At 43.6% G+C, this 24,160-nt stretch overlaps 1 protein-coding gene across 1 annotated transcript in view; it reads left to right on the top strand.

Annotated features, from left to right (window-relative positions):
• Positions 1–22,227, top strand: part of SHISA9 (shisa family member 9) — a 240,703-nt gene extending 218,476 nt beyond the window's left edge. Inside the window, exon 4 of the mRNA XM_028706721.2 lies at positions 19,193–22,227. Within this exon, the coding sequence (XP_028562554.2) occupies positions 19,193–19,551 (359 nt within the window). The 3' untranslated portion in view covers positions 19,552–22,227. The remainder of the gene's footprint in view (positions 1–19,192) is intronic.
• The last annotated feature ends 1,933 nt before the right edge of the window (positions 22,228–24,160 follow it).

Here is a 24,160-nt window from a genome sequence, read left to right as displayed (position 1 = left end):
CTGATGGTGAGAGCTGTCCAATAGTGGAACGGACTCCCTCAGAAGGTGGCAGACTCTCCTTCCTTGAAGGTTCTTAAACAGAGGTTGGGTGGCCCTCTCTCTGGGGTTCTTTAGCTGTGATCCCTGTATTGCAAGGAGTTGGACCAGATGGCCCTTGGGATCCCTTCCAACTTGACAATTATGTGATTCTACAAGGAACTAGATTGGTCTTAGCTGTTATATTGCAAAGGTCAGTTGTGGGCCTCTCCATAGGAACACAGAAAGCTGCCTTGTACCAAGTTAGACCATTGGCCTGCTTAGCTCAGTATTGCCTCCACAAACTTTGAGCAGCTCTCCAGGGTTTCAGACAGGGGACATTCTGATGCTGAGGATGTCACGGCTAAAAATTGGCCGCTGTTTCTTTAATGCTTAAAAAGCTGTGTCAGCATGAGTCAGCGGCCTGCACCGGGTTGTATACATAGAGTGAGAAATGTTAGTTTGGTGTTGGGTTGGTTGGTTGGTTGGTTGGTTGGTTAGTGAAAGCTGGTAGTGTTGATGTGTGTACAGTTGGTCAGTCGCTTTTGTAGAAAGACTTTTAAGAATAAAAGCAGAAAGTACTCTGCAAGGATACTTTTCTTGTGGACTCTTTTATGCCGACAAGGGTCCGAGGACCAGGCTGAGGCGACAAAGGGAGGTCAGAACCTTTGTTGTTGTTTTTTTACAAACACTGACAGGGGATTGAACCCAGGAGCTTCTGAATGCAAGGTAGATGCTCTACCACTGAGCTACAGCCCACTTGGAGGAACTGCCCTCATCAAAACAGATTCCATGCCAAGTTATGGCACACTTAAAATTACTGCACTTCATCCATCTCACTTTTTTGCTTGTCAAGCGGTCCTAAAGAATTTGGCAAGCACAGCCAGACTTACTGTCCCATCCCCCCAATTTACTATCAATTGTCAGTAATTGTGAAAGGAGTAGAAAGACAAGTTTGCAAATAGAGTAAAGCTTTGCAAACAGTTATTAAACAGTGGCATTAAGGAGAGGGGCTCTGAACATGTCTTGATTAACCAATAGTTACTGGAAGCTTCAGGATAGACAAAAAAGGTACATCTTCATCCAGTGCCTAGTTAAAGTTTGGCATTTGCTGCTACAAGTATATGAAAACAGACTTTCTCTTGTCTGCACTGAAGCTTCCAACATTCATCTTCATTTGATATCCCCACGTTCTAGACATCAACATAATTTCCAATGTGGGCAACTTAATTAAAGATTTCTTCTGGGTGGACTGGAAAACCCCCAGTATGGAATGGTTTTTTCCTGTCATGGAAATGAAACAGATCCCCCAAGAAATCCCAGAATCCCGTTGGGACTTGGGCACTCTAAGTCTACATGGCAGTAATGTTCCACATAGGATCACTTCTGGGAGAGGCAGCCTTAGTTCCTGGTGGGGGAAGATGATCCATCAAGGACTGGGTTCATGCAGATTCTTGTGAAGAGGAAATGACTGTTAAACCACTCTGAGAAGTATAGCTCTAGGAAAAGAATAGGAGACTACTAATTACTGCTCCTTTACTAACTACAGCTCCCAGAATTCTTTGAGGAAAGCAACTGCTCTTTAAAGTGGTATCAAAGTGCTTTAAATGTATGGCATACGCATAACTTAAGGCTCAACACATTTCAGAGCAAGCAGGGAATTACTTCTGCACTCCCTACTCAGACTCAAATACAACGTTTACTTTACACTACTGATAATAAAGAATCTTACACATCAGAGGAAAGGAAAATGGAATTAGAAATGGATTTGGAGGATCTTCAAAGTTTTAATGGCTCATTCTGAGCAAAGATGTCTCAGGAATGCATCTTAAAGCCATGAATATGGATAACCCAAGAGGCTGAGTGACAGGTTTAAACTTAAAGAAGATTTAAAGGTTAAAGATAATCTGTTTGTCAGACTTGTGGCTAGCTGATCTGACAACCACCTTTACTTACATGACAGAAAGATGTTAGCAGAACAGATACAATGGGAGAGACACTCTCAAGAGGGGTGAGTAACCCATCTCTGGTTGAGCTTGAGTTCTATTGGCTAAAGCCACAAATGTCCTTCATTGTGCACAGGTCTAGGTGTATGAGACATTGGTCAATTTATGCAAAGGTTGCCAACATGGCGCCCATCAGGATTTCTAAGCTCTGGAGGCTGGTCCTTTAGGACAAAAAGGGCTCAACCCTATCAAGTGAAATGCCGTGTGTGTGTGTGTGTGTGTGTGTGTGTAGTATACTCTTTTCTGTCCCACAAATCCTTCCAAAATCCATTTTAACGTAGAGACAGTCCTGGATACAACAATCACCTATTCTCTGGCCAATCATCCCTCTGCACCACTCAGCCAATCTCAATCCAAAAGTATTTCTTTAGCCAGGAGGTCCCACTCATCTGCCTCCAGGCAGAAAAAAACCCCACATTCTTCTGTTTTGTTTAACAGAGCTACTATTTGTCCTGCTTGTGTAGTTTTCCTTTCCCTCCTGTTATCATTATCTCAATCTGGCTAAGGCATTTAGCGTTAACTAAGATAGCGTTAACTATCATTTGGGTAGACCCAGGAGCTGTTCTGAGCATGCTCAGAGCTGTTTTCTTCAAAGCCACACCTCCAAACAAATCTGAGTATGGTTTTTTTGTGGGCAGGAGAAATGAGTGGTTGTTATTTTGAGAAGCTTGGTGCTTTTTTAATTAGCATTTGTTAACGGAGACATTACCAGAACATGGAATAAAGTGGTCATTTCTGCCCAAAAGGGGCTGTAACTCGCCAGCCAGCTAGAGCTGGAAAAATGGACTCCTAGTCACTGGGTGTCATCCACATTGTTGTTGTTGTTGTTGTTGTTGTTGTTGTTGTTGTTGTTGCTATTACTATTTTATTTATACCCTGCTCATCTGACTGGGTTGCCCCAGCCACTCTGGGCAGCTGCCAATACATATAAAACATAATCAAACATTAAAAACTTCCTTATACAGGGCTGCCTTCATATGTCTTCTAAAAGTTGTGTAGTTCTTTGCTTCCTTGACATTTGCTGGGAGGGCATTTCACAGGGTGGACGCCACTGCCAAGAAGACCCTCTACCTGGTTCCCTGTAACTTCACTTTTTGCAGTGAGAGAACCACCAGAAAAGCCTTGGACTGAATGATGGGGGTGGAAACACTCCTTCAGGTACAGGCCCGAGGCCGTTTAGGGCTTTCAGACTCCAGGGACATTATTGAGTCCAGGAGCACCACCAAGTCATGGGCCTGCACAGGACAGACCATTTCCCCACCTCCTGGGCTTGAGAAAGTTGCGACACATAACACCTCTATCAGGATTTAGTTTCAGTTTTCATACTGATTTTGAAAATAAAGCAGCAGAATAATGTGGAAGGAACAGACATATGAATGAACACATGCAAAACTGACCCAAGATGGGAACAGATTGAGTCATCAATCCCTAGGTGTAAATGTATCTTGCACGGTTTGGGGTTTTTTTTAAGGCAAAGTATTCTATCAGTTCTTCTTTGGTAGTCAAATCAGCAAACTACTCTTAGGGAGGAAGGAAAAGCTACAGTGAGTATTAAAAGTAATATATTCAGTACAGAGAGTACTCTGTGTCAAGGGAAAAAAAGCTCTTAGTTTGACAGCAAGGAAACTTATGCTTTATGTTCAGAATAAAGTGTACAGCTTCTCTGTATTGCTCTCTTACATTCTAGGAAAAAACATATTCCGTAGCTGATTTTATCGCACAGCTAATATTGGGGAGGGTTTTTGTGTGGAGAACATCGCCTGACTTTTTTTGCTTCAGAGCAGCGTTGACTGAAATGTCGTGTGAAATGAGCTCTGGGACCCAACAGATCCAAGCAACATAGTACAAGAGCCCTCATTTGCAGAGATTTGGAAATTTATTTCAGCCCTCAAGAACATTCAGTCCAAGAACATCCCAGCATCTTTCCCTTGGAAGGTTCCAGTGATATTAAGGGGCAAAATGGTATCCAGAGTTATGCAAGGAGGGAGAAACAAGAGGAGTTGAGGGGCTGGGTCCAGACTTGCCCTGGGACACAAACTTTCATGGCCCTCTAGCGGCTATGATGGCTCATTTACCAGAAGTAATTTATTTAACATTAACATTATTTAACATTAACATTAATCAGTGGTACCTCTGATTGCGAATGGGATCCGTTCCAGAGGCCCGTTCACAACATGAAAAGAGCACAACCTGAAGCGCTGTATCTGTGCAGGTGTGTGGCACGATTTGGCACTTGTGCGCATGCGTGAAGAGCGATTTAGCATTTCTGCACATGCGCCAACAACGAAACCCGGAAGTTACCCTTTCCGGTACTTCTGGGTCGCCGCGGGACGTATCCTGAAAGAATGTAACATGAAGCAAATGTAACATGAGGTATGACTGTACTTGATTCTCACTAAGCTAAGTCTCCTAGGAGGCTTTTGCTATTGCCATCTGACCCAAACCTATGTTTACTGTGAACTGGAACGCCTGTGACCTTGTTCCCATTCCCACAGGAAGACAAAACCCACTATTTTTCACCATTTAGGCTTTTCAGCTGTCGCCACTATTAAGGAGAAGAAAAGCTCGCACACAATGGGCATGATGATTTCAATGGACCTTTTTTGTCGCCTGCAGAATAGAAACCTGAAACCACATATTTAGCACTTAGTGAAATTTCACCACTGATGTGACAAAACTGCACATTAAGGAACTGTCCTTGTGCTGCCGACGAGATCCATTAAGACAACGTCGGCTGTCACTGAGACAACATGCTTTTCAGTCAGAGAGAGAGAGTTCCACTTCTGCAGAAACAAAAAAAAAGAAAATTTAGTAAGGGAAACAAGTCCTGTGGTGTTATATGGAGAACTGAATGCTGGTAGAAATATAAAATAGTACTTATTAAAGTATATAAATGTATAAATGCACTATACATTTAAAGCAGCAGCATACCACTTTAAACTGCCAGGGCTTCTCCCAAGGAATCCTGGGAAACATAGTTTGTTATGGGTTCTGAGAGTTATGTTGTTGTTGTTGTTGTTGTTGTTTAGTCGTTTAGTCGTGTCCGACTCTTCGTGACCCCCTGGACCAGAGCACGCCAGGCACCTCTGTCCTCCACTACCTCCCGCAGTTTGGTCAAACTCATGCTGGTAACCTCGAAAACACTATCCAACCATCTCGTCCTCTGTCGCCCCCTTCTCCTTGTGCCCTCCATCTTTCCCAGCATCAGTGTCTTCTCCAGGAAGTCCTCTCTTCTCATAAGGTGGCCAAAGTACTGGAGCCTCAGCTTCACGACCTGTCCTTCCAGTGAGCACTCAGGGCTGATTTCCTTAAGAATGTATGCGTTTGATCTTCTTGCAGTCCATGGGACTCTCCAGAGTCTCCTCTAGCACCATAATTCAAAAGCATTAATTCTTCGGCGATCAGCCTTCTTTATGGTCCAGCTCTCACTTCCATACATCACTACTGGGAAAACCATGGCTTTAACTATACGGACCTTTGTTGGCAAGGTGATGTCTCTACTTCTCAAGATGCTGTCTAGGTTTGTCATTGCTTTTCTCCCAAGAAGCAGGCGTCTTTTAATTTCGTGGCTGCTGTCACCATCTGCAGTGATCATGGAGCCCAAGAAAGTAAAATCTCTCACTGCCTCCATTTCTTCCCCTTCTATTTGCCAGGAGGTGATGGGACCAGTGGCCATGATCTTCGTTTTTTTTTATGTTGAGCTTCAGACGATATTTTGCGCTCTCCTCTTTCACCCTCATTAAAAGGTTCTTTAATTCCTCCTCACTTTCTGCCATCAAGGTTGTGTCTGAGAGTTATGAGGAGACCCTTATTCCCCTCACAGAGCTACAGTGTCTAGAGTGGCTTAACAGTGAATCTCTCTTTCCCAGAAACGCTGGGAAGTCCGATCACCTTTTCTGGTGGGTGGCATTGCGGCCAGGCTTTGGCTCCCCTGCAGTGGTTCAGCGGGGAGTGGAGATTGACGCCCACCCTTGTTGCTGTCCGGGCCACGTCACTGGTGTTGTGCTGGACCCCGCTGTCCAATCAGCGCTGGCAGGAGGCATGGCTGCAGGAAATTCAATCTGTGGCATGGCTGGGGAACCCTCCTCTTGCACCCTGTGTACAGGTGTATGTGTGTATGCATTTCCCAGACCAGGATTCAAGGTGGCTTCCACCAATTAAAACAACACAGATAAAATACAAAAAGCTAAAAACATATAAAAGATAATAGTTTTTTTAAAGTAAATTACTTTATTTAAATAGCAATTAAACTCTAATACAATATAAAAAAATCTATTAACATGCAGATAATAAAAGCAGCACAGTGCTAGTAAAGCCCTTTCCTTAAGAAAAAAGAAAAAGGAAAAGTCAGTTCCTCGGGGTTCCTAATGACTGAATGATTGACAAGGCTGGGATAGTACAGGCATATCAGTCCATACTAGAGGGGAGAGGGAGACATGGCGATGTGATACCTCTCAAGGAATTCAGATAACTGCAGCAAACAAGGAGATAATCGCCAGGATCAACGTGGGATCAAGCTAATTTGGTTACACTAATACACTGAAGCATCAAACGCCTTTGAAAGATTTTAGGATCTCGCTGGATTCATTATCCTTAAGCCTTTCCTTAAGCCACCAATCTAGACACTTCCCATCTTCACCATTTTAATGGTGAGAGGTAAAGTGCACACCTCGTTTCTGAAATGCTGAGAAATCGTTGCATGCTGATCCCAACGATGCTACAGGCATCATATGAGAGGTATCAGTTAGCTTGTGATGTTGTGGGTTTGTTGTTGGGTTCCACCAAATATGTTTTACTTCCTTTTCTTTTATTGCTGAAATAGGAGGGAGAGTGATATAAATATTTCATGGAAGAAGAAGAAAAATTTCCACTCTCTCATTGAGTGCCACCATCCCCATTAAAGTTGCTTTCGCCTTTCTGGATTAGTTAGCTATGCATTCCAACCAATCAGGAATCATGTAATACCTAGAATACTGTCAAAACACTGTGCAACCAATCAGATTTGGCAATGGGATGACACCACTGTTGATAAATCAAATGAAAATGAAGATACCACTTCTGGATTAGTTATGTGAGTCATCCCAGTCAATCAAGGATTAAATTGTGAATGGGACAGTATATCACAACTTTGTGTGTCATTCAGGTTTCACAGTTACTGATGGTAAATTATTACTACTATCATCATTTATTAAATTTGTATACCACCCTTCACCCGTAGACCTCAGAGTGGTTTACAACGAAAGAGACGGTCTTAATCCAAATTGCACAATGTTCCCAGTGGATGAGAGATCATGTGGTGAACAGAACACCACCACTATGGGATGAGATCACTTGAGGGCAAATAAACTTATTTGAGAAAGAATGAATGAGAGTGGACAATGTAAACTGGGAAACATCTTCACAAGGAGTGTCAGAATGGGAGGGGGGTCTTTATATTTTGACACTATAGAAAATGCTCTGAGAAAATGGTGAGTCATTTTGACTCAACCATAGTTTATTGCATCCAAGCTCAGCTACCTGGTGTGGACTGTTTTGATGATTCGCCACATCACTAATGAGAACAAAGTCTAGGTGCATCTTCACAATGCTTAATTTCATGGCAATGTTTTCTGGGGGGAGGGTGGAAAGAAAAAGCCTTTTCACTCTTTCACAACTATTCACCCCCCAAAAAAACAAACCACACACCCCAATGGTGCTGGGGCAGGGAGCTTTTCACACTGACCAATCAATCCAGAGCCAGTTTTAAGTCTGCATCGTGATATTGGTTTCATAATTTTTGACCTGGCAACATATCGCAAATAATGATGTGTGTGTGTACTATGCAAAAATCTCAATGTGGGAAAAACCTTGAAGCAGCCCATGCTTCTCTTGATTCCTGCAGGCCCTGTTAACTCTGCTAGCTCAGGACTCCCTTGCCTCCTGCAGGGGGCAGTGAATCACAAGAGCAGGATCCATCGGTATCTCACAGTGTTTAGCCAAGCCCTACTGACAACCATTTACTCTTATTGCACCAGCAATAGGAGAGCACCCTCAAGCGCAACAGAATAGCCTGGAGTAAGGGTGATGGGCAGGCCACATAGCATACATCGCTTGCCTACCCAAATCCACAGCATCATTCCTCACCTCGCAGCATTCCATGCCAGGAGTTTCTCCCTTACTCTATCAAATGATAGGCCCTCCACCTCCATTCCAGTAAAGTAAAGGTAAAGAGACCCCTGACCATTAGGTCCAGTCGCGGACGACTCTGGGGTTGTGGCGCTCATCTCGCTTTACTGGCTGAGGGAGCCGGCATACAACTTCCGGGTCATGACTAAGCCGCTTCTGACGAACCAGAGCGGCGCACGGAAACGCCATTTACCTTCCCGCTGGAGCGGTACCTATTTATCTACTTGCACTTTGACGTGCTTTTGAACTGCTAGGTTGGCAGGAGAAGGGACCAAGCAACGGGAGCTCACCCTGTCGCGGGGATTCAAACCACCAACCTTATGATTGGCAAGTCCTAGGCTCTGTGGTTTAACCCACAGCGCCACCCGTGTCCCGGATCCACCTCCATTCTAATGATGCCCAAATGAGGGGGTGGGAGTTTCTGGAACTCACTCCCTTCTTGATAGATGCATCCCTCTTCTTTTCCCTTTATTTCAAAAAGGGGGAGACTTACAGGTCCAAATAAACCTATAGTCTGTCTTTGTTGTTGTTTCCACCAGCTCCAATGTTGCTCCCAAGCACATTGTAGAAGCACGCTGCCCTGGTGCCTGGGGATGTACACATAGTATTACTGTAAATGTGCCGGCATAAGCCTTGACAATTCTCTTACAATCAGTGAATGTTCAGCCATTGTCAGTTGAGTTCTCTCCCCCCCATCCCCACCCTGGTGACAATGACAATTCGGAAAGCATAAAATATGTGCCATATAGGGATATTGGCAGCTTTGATGGGTTTTGACAGTGTGCTTTTTTGCTGTTTGTGTTTGAGATAGATGCCTTAAAAAAAGAACAAAAAAACCCAAAACCTTTTTTTTTTAAGAAAAGAGGTGGAAAATTGGATTGGCAAGGCTAGCTTTGAACACCATTGTCTTTTGAGGTTGACACGTCACAGCTGCACACGGCATTACCGGTTGAAAATGGGGTTTGGAGGCATGCAGTGACGGTTGCCTTTCAGCTGTACATTCATCCCCAGGTAAACTCAGGCATCCACTGTATTGAGGCAGCTTTGAAATCAATTCATGTGCAGCAAAAAAAAATGAAATTGGGGAAAGAGGAGCTCAAGCTGTGATGTTTATAATGCCTGGAGTAGGAGAGAGAGAGAGAGAGAGAGAGAGAGAGAGAGAGAGAGAGAGAGAGAGAGAGAGACGCTTAAAGTTCTGACCCAGCCATCATGGGATGAGGTTCTTGTTCTTGTTGTTGTTTAGTTGTGTCTGATGCTTCATGACCTCATGGACCAGAGCACGCCAGGCACTCCTGTCTTCCACTGCCTCCCGCAGTTTGGTCAAACTCATGCTGGTAGCTTCGAGAACACTGTCCAACCATCTCTTCCTCTGTCATCCCCTTCTCCTTCTGCCCTCCGTCTTTCCCAACATCAGGGTCTTTTCTAGGGAGTCTTCTCTTCTCATGAGGTGGCCAAAGTATTGGAGCCTCAGCTTCAGGATATTGGGATGAGGTAGGAACCACCTTATATTGCACCAGAGAATTTGGTTGAGAATTCTCACAGGAGATGGCTGTTCAGATCTGTCAAACCAAGTCTTTTTCACGGACTGAACCTGGGACCATAAGCAAGGAAAGCATGTGCTTCCAACTCAGCTAGGGACCCTCCCCAGATCCACCAACTGCAGGGATTCGGTGACATCCATGTGGGCAATGCTATAGGTACAGTTTCTCATAACTCTCTAGAGGTCTGGGTTGGGAGAGGCAAATTTCTCATTTTCCCATCCTTAAACCCATGCCTTACTAAGGGGGCAAGGTGTTCTTTGGGAATCTGGCTGGCAAACAAGCAGGCACTTTAAGAGGCTTTATGTGATTGATAAGTATGTAGCAGAAAACATGGGAAAGCAGATCTTTTACAGCCTTTGGAGTTGCTGGGAAATCTTCTCCTTAGCAACATTACCAAAGTCCTGATAGTCAAGTTATCTCCTCTCTCTTAAGGTCTGTGTTGGGACCTCCACTAAGCAAGGGCTCTACTTGGCTTTATGTATCGTTTCTAATGTCTTAGAATGAAAACAGCACACTTTCCACTGTCCTGACTGCAAAGCCAATGGGTGACGTCAAAGGACTGGCTAATAGTCGAGGGAGATAGGTCAGCGGTCCTGTGCTAATCTCTATCACCCAAGAAACCTAACTGCTGTCCAGTGTCACATTTGATTGCCTTAAGGGAAGCTCACCGCCCCTATTACTGTACTCATGCTGTGGTCTTTACAGAAGTGCACAGCTCTTATTCATGACATAATACATTTCTATAGCCAGTTAATTAGACAAGGAGTCTGATTAAGTCGTTTCAGGCCTCTAAATAAACTCTACAAAAGGCACCAAAAAGATGACCTGTTGGAGGTCATGATAGTAATATTCTTCCATGTGTTTCCCATACTGTTCAGTGTTCCACATTTCTGCATTAGTTTATGATTTTTCCCCCTTTTAGAAGTCCTCATGCAATTTCATCCACGTTTTAGTGTGAATTTCTTCTAATAGGCAATGTTTTGTATGCCATTTCCCCTGATGTATACACATTTTTGCGAAGCAATTTCTCCTGTCTCATTGGAAAACTATAAAATATATATGGACAAATGTAATGCTGTTTTGTATGTCATTTTCACTAATGTCTGCATATTTATGTGCACAGTACCCTAGTATATGCATTTCTTCACACTTTCCTTCATAGTGCATGGTAAAAGTCAGAGAAGGCTGGCTGCGTTTCAGTTTGCATATTCTCTGTCAGGTTCATCTTTAAATTCAAACTGAGTTGAATTTCTCTCCCATCCGTAAGTTCAACTCAGATGGTTTCAGAGAGGGGAAATCCTGCAGCAGGCAAGGATGTAGTCCTCCACTTCATTCATAATGTAATGCATTACTTTGGGCAGATACCCAAATTATGCAATCCCCCCTTTCGGAGGAGGTATAAAAACATGTTTTGAAGTCATCCACCTGCATGCATTGAACACTGCAAAAGTCTCAATTCAATCATGCGTATAATCATATCAAGGTTTCCTTCTGGCAAATAGGTATTTTATCAATGTGTACTTGCCCATTGGCATCACAGTGTAAAGATGCAAATAAACCAGAAAGTGCAGGTCCGTATTTCAGAATAAATTCTATACGTTCTCTCCAGTATACCAGGAGAACTGTGAAGGAGTGAGATGGGGTGTGTGTGGAGGGAATCTAGTCATTCCTAGTAGAAGAGAAGAGGGCTCTGTCTCAGCATGCTTGGCTTGGACATGCTGAGAGACCACACCTTCAGCTAGAGTATTTTCGTTCCTGGAAACTGGCTCTGAAGCCTCATGTTAGAGAGTTGGATGAAGGCTGGAGAGACCCAGGTTCAAATTCCCACTCAGGCACGAAGCTCATTAGGTGATGTTGGGCCAATTGGCCAAACCTACCTCACAGGAGTTTTGTGAAGAGAAAATTGTGGGAGAAGAACCAGGTATGTTGTATTACACAACTTGGAAGAAAGGTGGGAGATTGAGTAAGGAAACAAGAGCAGCTAATTGCAGACAGGGTGTGGGGCCACTGAAGTTGGAGGGATGGTGTGTGGGGGGGGGTGAAACACACCTTCCCTCTGTACTATTGTTTCCATCAAACTCAGAGCACTCCCATATGCATACACACAGCTTCTTTAAAGAATAAAATGAAATCCCAGGAGGCCCCACACATATCTAAGTATCTGTGAAAAATATAAAAATTGCAGGGACGTGGGTTGCGCTGTGGTTAAGCCACAGAGCTTAGGACTTGCCGATCAGAAGGTCGGCGGTTCGAATCCCCACGATGGGGTGAGCTCCCATTGCTCAGTCCCTGCTCCTGCCAACCTAGCAGTTCGGAAGTACGTCAAAGTGCAAGTAGATAAATAGGGACTGCTCCGGCGGGAAGGCAAACAGCGTTTCCGTGTGCTGCTCTGGTTCGCCAGAAGCGGCTTAGTCATGCTGGCCACATGACCCGGAAGCTGTACGCCGGCTCCCTCGGCCAATAAAGCGAGATGAGCACCGCAACCCCAGAGTTGGCCACGACTGGACCTAATGGTCAAGGGTCTCCTTTACCTTTTATGAAAATTGTGAAGAAGCCAAGATAAAGCAGCAGTCCTTTGAAAAATTGTAGCAGAGTGATCATAGCACAAAACATCAGTGGGAACGTCTTAAGCACAATGATACCACTCCCAGTCTAGTCTCAGTAGATTGTCCAAAATCCACTCTTCCCATTTAGACCCCCGACCCCCCAGGCAAAGGCCAAAAGTATGGTGCAGGAGATCAGTAATTAGCATTGTGCCTACCTTAGCACCAAGTACTGACCCAGATAAACCAGCACAATAGGAAAAACCAGCACAGGGGATCCCACCAAATCCAATCTGGAGAGTTGGGAGAACCCCTAGAACAGCATATGGGGTAGAGGTGGGGTGGATTGTTCTGTCTGGGAAGCAGAAATGCTGACAGAACAATCAGAAAAGTGTGACATTGAATTCCTCCCTGTGTCTTTATGGAGCATTTTCCATCCCCAGCCCCTGTTTTTCCACCCAAACTAAGTGATTCTGTTCTCCCAATTCGCCAGTTTCCTGCTACTGGTTCCGTGCCACTCCAGGAAAACCTCTTTTGATTTAATTAGCTGCAACGTTAATGGGGGTGGAAAACAAAGTACTCTAATGACGCTTGCAGTGCTAAATCATTTATGGGAGATATGGTAATAAAACTCTTTCAAAACATGGCACAAAAGACAGAGTACCCTTCCCCCGCTTTTAATCAGAAAAGAAATCCCTACATTTCTTCTATCAGAAGGCAATTTCCACCCCCTGAGGAGCTGCCTGACCAAGGTCCTGATTTTATCTCTTGCCAAAAAATAAAAAAGCTGTTTTTTTGGGTTAACGTGCTGAACACTTTTTGTCATTTTTTGCCCTATGTACTTCTAGAACTGAGCCCAAATAGGCTCTTGAAGGTACTACAGAATCTAAAAACATAAATGTAAGCATGACATTAAAATGATTAATTAAAATGCAAAAATCCATAAAATCCTAGTACAGTGGACGCTCGGGTTGCGAACATGATCCGTGCGGGAGGCACATTCACAATCCACAGCGCCGCATCTGCGCATGTGCGGGTTGTGAATTGTTGCTTCTGCGCATGCACAAAGCATGATTTAGCGCATCTGCGCATGCGCAAGCACCAAAACCCGGAAGTAACCCGACTGGTACTTCCGGGTTCGGCGTGGTGCGCAACCCAAAAATGCACAACCTGAAGCGTCTGTAACCCGAGGTATGACTGTAATGCAGATCCGTAAAATACTAGTAATGCAGTTTCACTGTCCCAGTGGTGAACAGGAAGACTAATGGGGGAGGATTGTAGTTCAGCGGCAGAGCCTATAATCTGCATACAGAAAGTCACAGGTTCAGTGCCCATGACCCCTCGGCGCCCCTCGCAGCCGTAGCAGTGGCCTTGCAAGCAGCCCCCCCCACTTCAGTTTCCCACTCACCACTTCTTTATGGGAGACCAATCAACTGAGTAGCAGGGAAACAGTGAAAAACTTTCTCAGGGGCATTCAAGTGACCCGGATCTTGTTTTCAGAGAAACAGGAAGTGGTGCCATATTGAGTGGGAGGGGAAATGGGTCTGAATTTAGAGGGATGCATGGGTCTGAACTTCCAGTAACATGTTGAAATGGTGTACTGATGGAAAGGCCCTCTGGGAATTTGGGACTCTGCATGAAAAAGTGAGAAACTGTGATGGCTTACGGGTTTTTGTGACAATCCCAATATTTTCACAGCAGTTGGCAGGTATGAGCTCACCATTGAAATTTGCACTTCTCCAAATTATGCAGTTGCCGTTTTCCAACCAAGAAATGTGTACTCTAATGGGGAAAGTGCGCTTAAAAATTCAGAAACTCATGGAAATGACATAGTGAGATTTATTTACTTATACCAATATATATTCTTCGCTATCATTAAAAAAAAAAAAAAATCAGAATGGCTACAACTAAGGTATTATATTGGGAGGGTGTATGGGGTTACAGCCCTTGAATGCAGAAATGCTCCTTAGCCTTCCCTTGAAAAGAGCTCATCTCCTTTTCATTTGCTAAAGTTATATATATTGGGGGTCAGTTCCACCCCCCATGTCTGTGTTGCTTGGCCAAACTTAAAAGCTTTAGCAGACGGAAAATGCCTCACTGATAGGTTCCAGATCTCCAAAAGGAGGCAGCAATGAAGGCTGACAAGAGCCCTATAAGATGCGATCTCAGATCCTGTTTGGAAATTGGAACAGGCCATTATCTACATTCCATGTTTTAATTAAAAAGAGAAGACATCCCTTTAACTACACCTGCATGTTATATAAAGCACTCAGGCGCCAATTAAGAAGGAGACAGATGGAGACAGGTAAGGCGTGTAGAGCGTAATTTTACAACATGGGCTCCTTCAAAAGCAATTTAAATTCACCTGGAGGAGGAAAAGCATCTCTTTAAGGAAGGGAACATATTATGGCACCAAAAAGAAACTCTGAGCACGCAGCTGTTAAACACCTAATGTCCTTGATGCAAGCCTAGCAACTCACATGGCAATAATTGCCCATGAAATTCACCATGGGCAAAGTCCCAACTGGAGAATTTTGGAGCACTTAAGTACTCCTGGAGTCTTACTTATCTGCAGATGGACAGTATTTTAAGAGCTGATTCCTCATGCTACATTTTAAACTCATGTCTGCAAGCCCACAAGTCATTATATGATTTGAATTACAAGCCCTTTCCAGAAATGATACCTTAGCGTAGCAGGAAGTGCCATTGTTACCCATTCATTCTCAGAATCTGAACCATAGCCTATCCATCACACACACACACACACACACACACACACACACACACACACACATATATTATTAGTTGACTATAAGAACAACATATAATCAAATACAAGCAATCAAATACAGTTTTCCCTTATGCCCCCCCCCAAAAAAACCCAGCCCCAACTACGTCCAGGTAATTACATTAGTAACATAATCAAATGAAAAATTATTTCTACAGTTGCTGGTTTAAAAAATATCATTCCACATGCTCCTGTGTGTCTTAGGTGGTTTAAATGCATGTTCTTTCTTTGATGCATATGTAATAAAGGAGGACCACGTTGTGTAAAAGTTATGTAGTTTCCCATGTTGTTTTCTTTCACGTACCCTTTCTGTTAACTTTTCCATCAAAATTAATTCCCAAACATAAGCATAAAGGTAAAGGACCCCTGACCTTTAGGTCCAGTCGTGGCCGACTCTGGGGTTGCTGCGCTCATCTCGCTTTACTGGCCGAGGGAGCCGGCGTACAGCTTCTGGGTCATGTGGCCAGCATGACTAAGCCGCTTCTGGCGAACCAGAGCAGCGCACAGAAACGCCGTTCACCTTCCCGCCGGAGCGGTACCTATTTATCTACTTGCACTTTGACGTGCTTTCAAACTGCTAGGTGGGCAGGAGCAGGGACCAAGCAATGGGAGCTCACCCCATCACGGGGATTCGAACCGCTGACCTTCTGATTGGCAAGTCCTAGGCTCTGTGGTTTAACCCACAGAGCCACCCGCGTCCCAGACATAACCATACTAAACTTCATATATTGCGAAAACAGAATGCTGGACTAGATGGACCATTGGCCTGATCCAGCAGGGCTCTGTATATGTTCAGCATGGCCAATGTTCAGGGGAGATGGGAGTTGCAGTCCAAGAACATCTGGCAGGTCACAGGTTCCCTATCCATAATATACTGGCTCCAGTGCTGGAGGTTCTGTATAACCAGCATGACAATCAGTCAGAGGTAGAGGAGGAATTCAGATCATTTTTGCACTTTAATACAAATCAACCCAATCTGCACATCCAGAAACAATATGAAAGCCAATCGTTTGAATTAGCACAACTCCAAATTTGCAATGCAATAAATGATGTGCATAAAAATTTATGTGAGTGAAAATTTCAAATGAAAATAAAGTATATTGGGGGAAGCTGCTTGCAAAAAAAGTATCTACGTATAGGGAAAACGACACACAAAAAATGTGTGTATTAGGGAAAAGGCTGCGCTTTAAAATGCTGATACATTCTAAATTTTATTTTAAAAACCACAAACTGAAGTAGGAACAGAGTGAACTGGACTTCAGGTCAGAAGAATGAAAGAAAGATTGAAAGTGAAATTGACAGATTTGTGCGTCCCTAGTAGTCAACGATTCCATTCTTCTTTCAGTAGAATGGCTCCCTTTCAAAAGTGGGAAATGAAACACAATAGGCAGATCTTTGAAAAGGGCCCATTCATAAGAACCAAGGACTTTGGCTTTCCGAATAGCAAACTAGGTGAAAGAGCCCAGTCTGTTGTAGCTGCTGTTTTTGAATGGGGAACAATGTGTGATCTGGCATGTCTTTGCAAGAAGAATGTAGAACAATTTGGAAACTGCAAACATCTTTTCATTGCAATCATTGTATAATCTGTCTTTGCAGCTAAGTATCCCAAACATGAGAAATATCCCAAACTGGAACCAGAGTGGGTTTATTTGATTAATTGACTGAACATGCATATCTTTCCAAATGAAAATACATTAATTCTCAAGGGGAAAAGAACTTCGGTTGGGGTGGGGGATGCTGTGGTCCCCCAGTTGTTGTTGCGATCCAAGTTCCGTTAGTCCCAACCAGTCTGCTCCATCTTCAGAGGTGATGGGAATAAGAAACCAACTAAATCTGAAGGGTCATATATTTCCCACCCATATTTTAGATGATCCCCACACATATTGCAGCAGGGGGCCTCTTAGAGTAATGCCGTATTTCTTGAGTCCAACTCAGATTCCAAACGCTGCTGATTCGCAAGATTTCCCCCCAGTCTTGCTGTTGTGCTCATGTCAAGCTTTCCACGAGCATCTGGCCAGTCACTGTAAGAACTGGAGGCTAGACCAGAAAAGCCACTGGTTTGATCCAGCAGCTTTGTCTTATGATCTTAGGCACATAGAACCCATCTCTCTATGACTAAGGGTGGGGGAGCCTTTTCGAAGATGATACCTACAATCCAGAGTTTGTGTAAATACTTGCTTATTTATTTATTTGCTGTTATTAGCTATTTACTTCATAAAACATGATCTCCAGGTGCCACACAAAACAAAACCTTCACAATGATGCAATTTTTAAACTCCAAAATGAATTTTTAAAAAATCTTTTTTTAAAAAATCCGGGTGAACCTCAGGACAATTGACAACATGCATACATGGAGAAAAGCTTACCTTAATATTGTAGCTATAATCTGCCTCTCCAGTTGATCCTTCCCAAGAGGGGAATTGTAAAATATAAAAAACAATAAAAGCCACATTATTATACTGTTTTTTTATTATTAGTTGAGAAGCAAGATTAAAAATAACCTTTTTGGAAGATTCTAATTTTTCATATTTACTTCTCTTTCCTATTTTGGCAGCTGAACTGAAAAATCTGTACCTAATTGGATTTATGATGCACAAATATCTGTAGGTGATAGCCAAAATACTAATGCATGAAGTGGGTTTGTGAAGAGATCTAGGGACACCAAGCAACTTTTATGAAGCATGGCATATTGAGAGCCAGTGCGGTGTAGTGGTTAAGAGTCTCGTAATCTGGGGAACCGGGTTCGCGTCTCCGCTCCTCCACATGCAGCTGCTGGGTGACCTTGGGCCAGTCACACTTCTTTGAAGTCTCTCAGCCCCACTCACCTCACAGAGTGTTTGTTGTGGGGGAGGAAGGGAAAGGAGAATGTTAGCCGCTTTGAGACTCCTGAAGGGGAGTGAAAGGCGGGATATCAAATCCAAACTCTTCTTCTCTTCTTCTTCATATATATTTTTACTTCTTATAGAAACAATATTGAAATTTAGTACCTGCCATCAAAGGCTGTAATAAACATCAGAACCTGTAGAAAATTGAAATTAAGGGTAGTCTTCATCTAAGTCCCACTCAGATTCATTGAATTTAATGAACTTAAGTTAATCATGTCCATTAGCTTCAAAGAGTCTACTCTGAGTAGGGCTAGCACTGGATACATCCCACTTTTTTATAGTAGATCATGTGGTTATCTGTTGTTTTCCTTCTGTCAGGTATCAGCTATGATATATAATCTTTCACTTTTGTGTCTTCTCCTTGTTTACAAATAACCATCCATGTGTACAAATCACCCATGACATATGTGAAATCATAAATAATCATAATAAGGCTATGTAATTGTTCATTATATTGAAAATCATTATGTTTTAAAATCTAATAAAAAATGAAACAAATGCCAGGACAAAATCCAGAAAACTAGCAACCATTAAATAGATTAGTGTCCCAGGAAGACGTGTAGGACTGTATGAATTGTTGGAGCACCGTGAAAGAAAGCAATGTCTGCTGTGCTAAGATTTCACAGACCTCTTTAAGGCAAGGATAGCGAACCTGTGGCCTTCTAGATCTTGTAGAATGACAACTCCCAGCATCCCTGACTATTGGCCATGACAGTTAGGGCTGATGGGCAATGGAGTCCACCACTATCCGGAAGACCACAGTTTCCCCATCCTTTCTGTAAAGGAAAGATCACTGTATTTTTATTTTGATAAGCGCTATTTATGAAGACAGTGTTATTCCCATCTGGAAGCGTATCTTATTTTTAACCAATGTCGTAGTCTTTTTATACAGTGTCGTCTGTCGATTGCCTGTTTTACTGTATTGGCCCAAACATAAGCCGCACTTCCCTCCCCAAAAAATTCTGACCGTGAAAAGTACGGCTGAAATTTGCGACCTTGCAAAAATGGGCTTTTACAATATCGCTGTAGGGTTTTCTTCTACATTTGCCATTTACGGGTGTGAGTGCCTGCGGAATTATAAGGGAGCGGCTTATATTTGGGTATTTTCCCCCACCCCTTCAATTTTAAAGGTGCGGCTTATTTGTGGGTGCGGCTTATATTCGGACCAGTATGGTATTTCAAAGGTTGTTGGGTTTTCCCCGCTGACTCTTAGCTGATGTTGCTTTCCCTTTCCTTTTTCTTTAACCAGCTGACAAGGTCAATGACGACTTCTACTCCAAACGGCGCCATCTCTCGGAGTTCGCCGCAAAGGGGAACCTGCCCCTCCACCCGGTGCATATGGAGGACGACCGCCCACACATCCTCGAGGGCGGCACCATGAAGCACAACGGGCAGAAGTCGAAAGCCTCCAAGCCACACATGCACCCTTTAGCGTACAAAACCTGGGACCCTAGCGACCAGTCCCTCCGAAGGCATGCCTATGCAACCAAAGGGAGGAACCTCGCAGGTGATCCGGTGGGGAGTGATCCACTCACGACGCGGAGTCAGCATTACTTACCCACACAGCCATACTTCATCACCAACAGCAAGACAGAAGTGACTGTTTGAGACCAACTTTCTTCTTACTCTTTTTTTTTTAATTAAAAAAAAAACAAGGGGGAAAAACACAAACACAACTGGAAGAGATAAGATCAAAAGCTCGGAACAAGGAGAGGTGGACATTCCTGGTAGAGGGGAGGCGGCGGTTCCTGGTTAAGGTAGCCAGCTATGAGCCGAAGATTGGGTTAGCGCTATATAGCAATATACACCGAAGGTTATTTGAACTCCATTTGTATTTTACACTGGAAACCAACCCCTTGGGACTGGACCTTCCTTTCTTTCTTTCTTTCTTTCTTTCTTTCTTTCTTTCTTTCTACTCCAAATTCAAATCCATGATGAGAAGTAGCACAATCTAGAGACACCATCCATCAGCTTAAGAACTTTTTCTGCAACGTCCCTGCCTTGGGCTAGATGGGCATCAACGCAAAACGATACATCAGGGTGGGAGGGACATTGTGAAGTTCGGGGCTTTCTTTTGTACAAATTTTAAGATCTGTGGAGAAGAAGGGGAAGCTGAAACAACGAGCAAACGCCTGGGTAGAAATCCTTACGTTTTAGTGTTTCCTTTCCTTTTCTTTTTGTACCGTCACTAAAGAAGCAAGCAAGCAAAAAATATCTATATACATACGAAACATAAGAAAAGACTCACGCGAAACCTGTGAAGACTGTTACAGTGACAAGCATATGGAGACTTTCTAGGAAGTGGAAAGCTCACACGAGAGATGATTTTAGCCCCCACTTTTATGTCTTACATTTTTCAGGACTTTTCAGGGGGTGGGGGTAGGGCCAGAAGAAGCAGGGTGTTGGTGGGGATTCTTCACCCCAGTCTAAGCTGCCCTATCTATGGGCAATGAATAAAGCCAGTTGCTCTTCAGCCAGTTCCAAATTTTTCTTACCCTGATTCCCTCTCCTCCGTTTCATGTTACTTTGGACTGAAGATAAATAAGCGTGGGTGGTGCCTTTACTGTATTGCTAACGTTTAATGATCGTCTTGTTTTTAAAGTGAAACCTGTACCAACTTACGATTCTTTCCTCATGTGTGGGACTCAACCAATCAGGTGTCCTTCCGTCCATTTTGCTGCCAAGAGAGAACATGTTTTACTGATGTGTCGTGTTTTTGCCAGGCCAGAAGTTGCTCTCCTGGCCTGCCTCTTCGCCTATTGAAACAATCTCTCCCTGCCTCAAATCTCCCCAGTATGAAGATTACTAATGTGGTATCTTCTCGAAGTTGCTGAACTTCAGTTCTTATCAGCCTCAGCCCAGCATGGTGGATATTCAGGGATGATGGGAGCTGTAGTCCATCATCATCTGGAGAACATCACGTTGGCTATCCTTGGCTTTCAACCTTTCATTCCATCTTTGCATTTATGCCAATGTTCCTTCGTTAACTTCTTTTCAGCCTTTCTCTCCCTCTTCCCCCCATATGGTTAATCCCTTTTAAAAGGTCCATATGTTTTAAAGGGAGCGTCACATGCTACCATTTCCCATAAAGAAAGCCTGCATGTAAAAACAAGAAAACAATATATTTTTATTAGTTTCTCATTATTGATATGCATTTGTTCATGCTAATATACCCATCTAAATGTGAGGCATGCTACTCCTGGGATGATAAAGGACATTTGGATCAAGGCCGAGGTTGAACAAGCATGCAAGAGTTGTGTCTGCACGCTTGGGAGCCAATGAACTGAAAACATAAGATTTTTACAATCACTGTGCACTAAACTCCGCCACTCTCCGGAGAAAGCAAAACTCAATCACATCAGGGATGGTGACAGCACCTGGCTTGTTCACGTAGCTGTTGGGGCCCAAATGCCTTGGCAGGGCCCACTGATGCTAATGGTTTGCCTCCCTTCTAATGGTTTGTTTTTCCTTCCTTTCCTTCATACATGTCCCATACTTGCTCATTGCATCTGCACACCTGTGGCCCATGAGTGATAGGGAACGAGAGGGAGGTGTTTTCGTGGTGCTGGGAGACTGCTACAAGCATTGTTAGGGGCGGCCCTGTGAGGTGGCCTGAGCCCTGGGCCTCCTTCTGTCATATATATATATATTTCCCTGTAAGGTGGCAGGGCACACCGCAAAGTGCGGTGCTACTGAGATCCCTGACACCAAACACCTTAATTTGTTTATTGCATTTATCATCACATTTATATTCTAACTTTTCTCCAAGGAGCTCAAGGGAGAACAACAAGCTCCAAGGTGGAGCTTAAGGGTCTCCTAACAACTCTCAGCATCCTCAACAAACCATCATTCCCAGGATTTTTGAGGGGGAAACCATGACTGTTTAAAGTGGTATATTGCTTTAAAAGTATAGTACAGAAGGAGCCCCACAGCCCAATGCTGGTCTCATTTAATTCAACGGAGCTTACTCCCCATTAAAAGAAGATATAGGATTGCACTCCTAGACACTCCACTCCACAAATGTGGAGGGTTTTGTTCTCCATTGCGCTTAAGTTCAGTTTATGAGCCAGCAGAAGTACAACCATACTTTGATTTATGAATATTTATTTAGAAGAATTGATATACCGTTTAATTAAAAAAAAATCAGTCTATAAGCAATGTACATAAAACAAGTGATGAAAACAAGTATTTCTTATTTTATTTATTTATAACAATATAAAATAATTATCAATGCTACACAAATAAAGCCAGCAGAAGTTAAAAACAAATACTGAATTATATATCTGGATATAATTATATCCAGATAAGGCTTGTCGAAATAAAAAAGGGAGCATTTAGCAAGGCATCTAAAACAGTATAGCAAGGGTGCCTGCCCTTTGTTTTCCTGCCTGAACGATATCGATAACCTCTGTTGTGTTTTGAATGTATTCCCCCCACCCCCGTTATGCATGGTAGTGCACCACAAAGGATAACTCAGAGCACACCCCAGCTCATGTGTGTTTAAAATTGATTTCCCTAGGCTTAAATTTGATTTTCCTGGACAAGGTCTGGATTGTGCCCCTCCATGTTCTATAAATCTTGAGTGTAGGTTTGTGCGGTAGTGGCTGTTGCCCATTGGGACTGATAGGGCAGAATGCAGGAAGACCAACAGTAGATGGCGCCAGAGCCAGTCAGAGCCAATTAATTCTCACTTTGTTCCCTATGGGAAACTCATAGGCAGGACAATGTTAAGGCTAAGGAGGAAGAAGCTGGTAGGCCGTGCTCTTGGATTGGCTGTAACGTAAGAAGAGAGGCAAGGGGCTGGTTGGTTGGTTGGTTGGCTGGCTGGCTGGCTGGCTGGCTGAAGGCAGGCTGAAGTTGGAGAGGAAGCCCCCCCCCCCCCATCCGCCCTAATGGACCAGCCTACACAGGGTTTCTAGAAGGTTATGATAATTCTCACAGGTATTCACAATGGAGAAGATATTGCTTGAGTTGGAAATAAAGCTCTGAAAAGGGCAAGGAAAATAATCAAGGAGATGGAGAAAGGTTTCAACGTTTGAGATGCTGTAGTTAAGAGGAAGGCTGAGTGACATGGCAGAAGTTTATAAAAGTATGTATGGCATGGAGAAAGTAGGTAGAGAAAAGTATTTTCCCTCTCCATAACAATAGAATTTGTGGACCTCCAATGAAGCTGAATGCTGGAAGTTTCAGGACCGATGAAAAAAGTACCGTACTTTTCCGTGTATAAGACTAGGGGTTTTGGGATGGGGGTGTTAAAGTATGCTAAAAAGTGGGTGTCGTCTTATACATGGATAGTGCATAGGGTGGGTGTTTGATTGGTTGCTGCTGTGGCTGTCAGAGGCTATTGGGCTGTGTGAAGGGCTGGTATTGATTGGCTGTCACTGCGGCAATTGGGCGGGCGATTGGCAACTTCTGCTGGCGTGTGGGTTAGCGATTTTCAGCAATTCCCTCTTAAAAAAGCTCAACAACCTTGGGCAATCCCCCCCCCAAAAAAAAATGTACCCTCAACAACTTTGTGCCATCTCCCCCCATTTTCTTAAATTTTAGTCCCCCAAAATATGGGGCGTCTTTATACACGAAAAAATACAGTATTTCTTCATGCAGCAGATAGTTAAACTGAGGAACTTGCTCTCACAGGAGGCAGTGATGCTCAGCAACTTGGATGACTTTAAAAGATAATGAGGCAAATTCATGGAGGAGAGGGATATAGAAGACTCCTAGACATAATGGCTGTGCTCTGCTTCTGCAGTTGGAGACTTCTGAATATCTGTTCCTGGAAACCCCAGGAGAGGAGAAGACTCTTGTGCTCAAGTCCTGCCTATGAGTTTCCCATAGGCCTCTGGCTGGCCACTGTGAGAACAGGCTGCTAGGCTAGATGGGCCCTCCAGCTGACTTTTCTTATTTTTTTTATTGTTTTTACAAGATTTAGGTAAATGGTGAGGAATGTGTAATTGCCTTATCTGTAGTATACACTTAAAGCAATCTCAAACCACTTTAAAAAGCCATGGTTTCCCCCCCCCCCCAAAGTATCCTGGGAACTGGAGTTTGTTAGGGGTGCTGGGAACTGTTAGGGCAACCCTTCTCCCCTCACAGAGCCACATGTTTTGAGGTGATTTAACCATCAATCCCTCTTTCCAGGGAACTCTGGGAATTGTAGACCTCTGAGGGAAATAAGGGTCCCGTAACAACACTCAGTGCACCCTAGTCCACTGGATTC

This window comes from Podarcis muralis, chromosome 14 (genome assembly GCF_964188315.1).
Source record: "Podarcis muralis chromosome 14, rPodMur119.hap1.1, whole genome shotgun sequence".
NCBI lineage: Eukaryota > Metazoa > Chordata > Lepidosauria > Squamata > Lacertidae > Podarcis > Podarcis muralis.
Note: the sequence above shows the minus strand (reverse complement) of the source record. Positions and strands in the feature narration are given on the sequence as shown.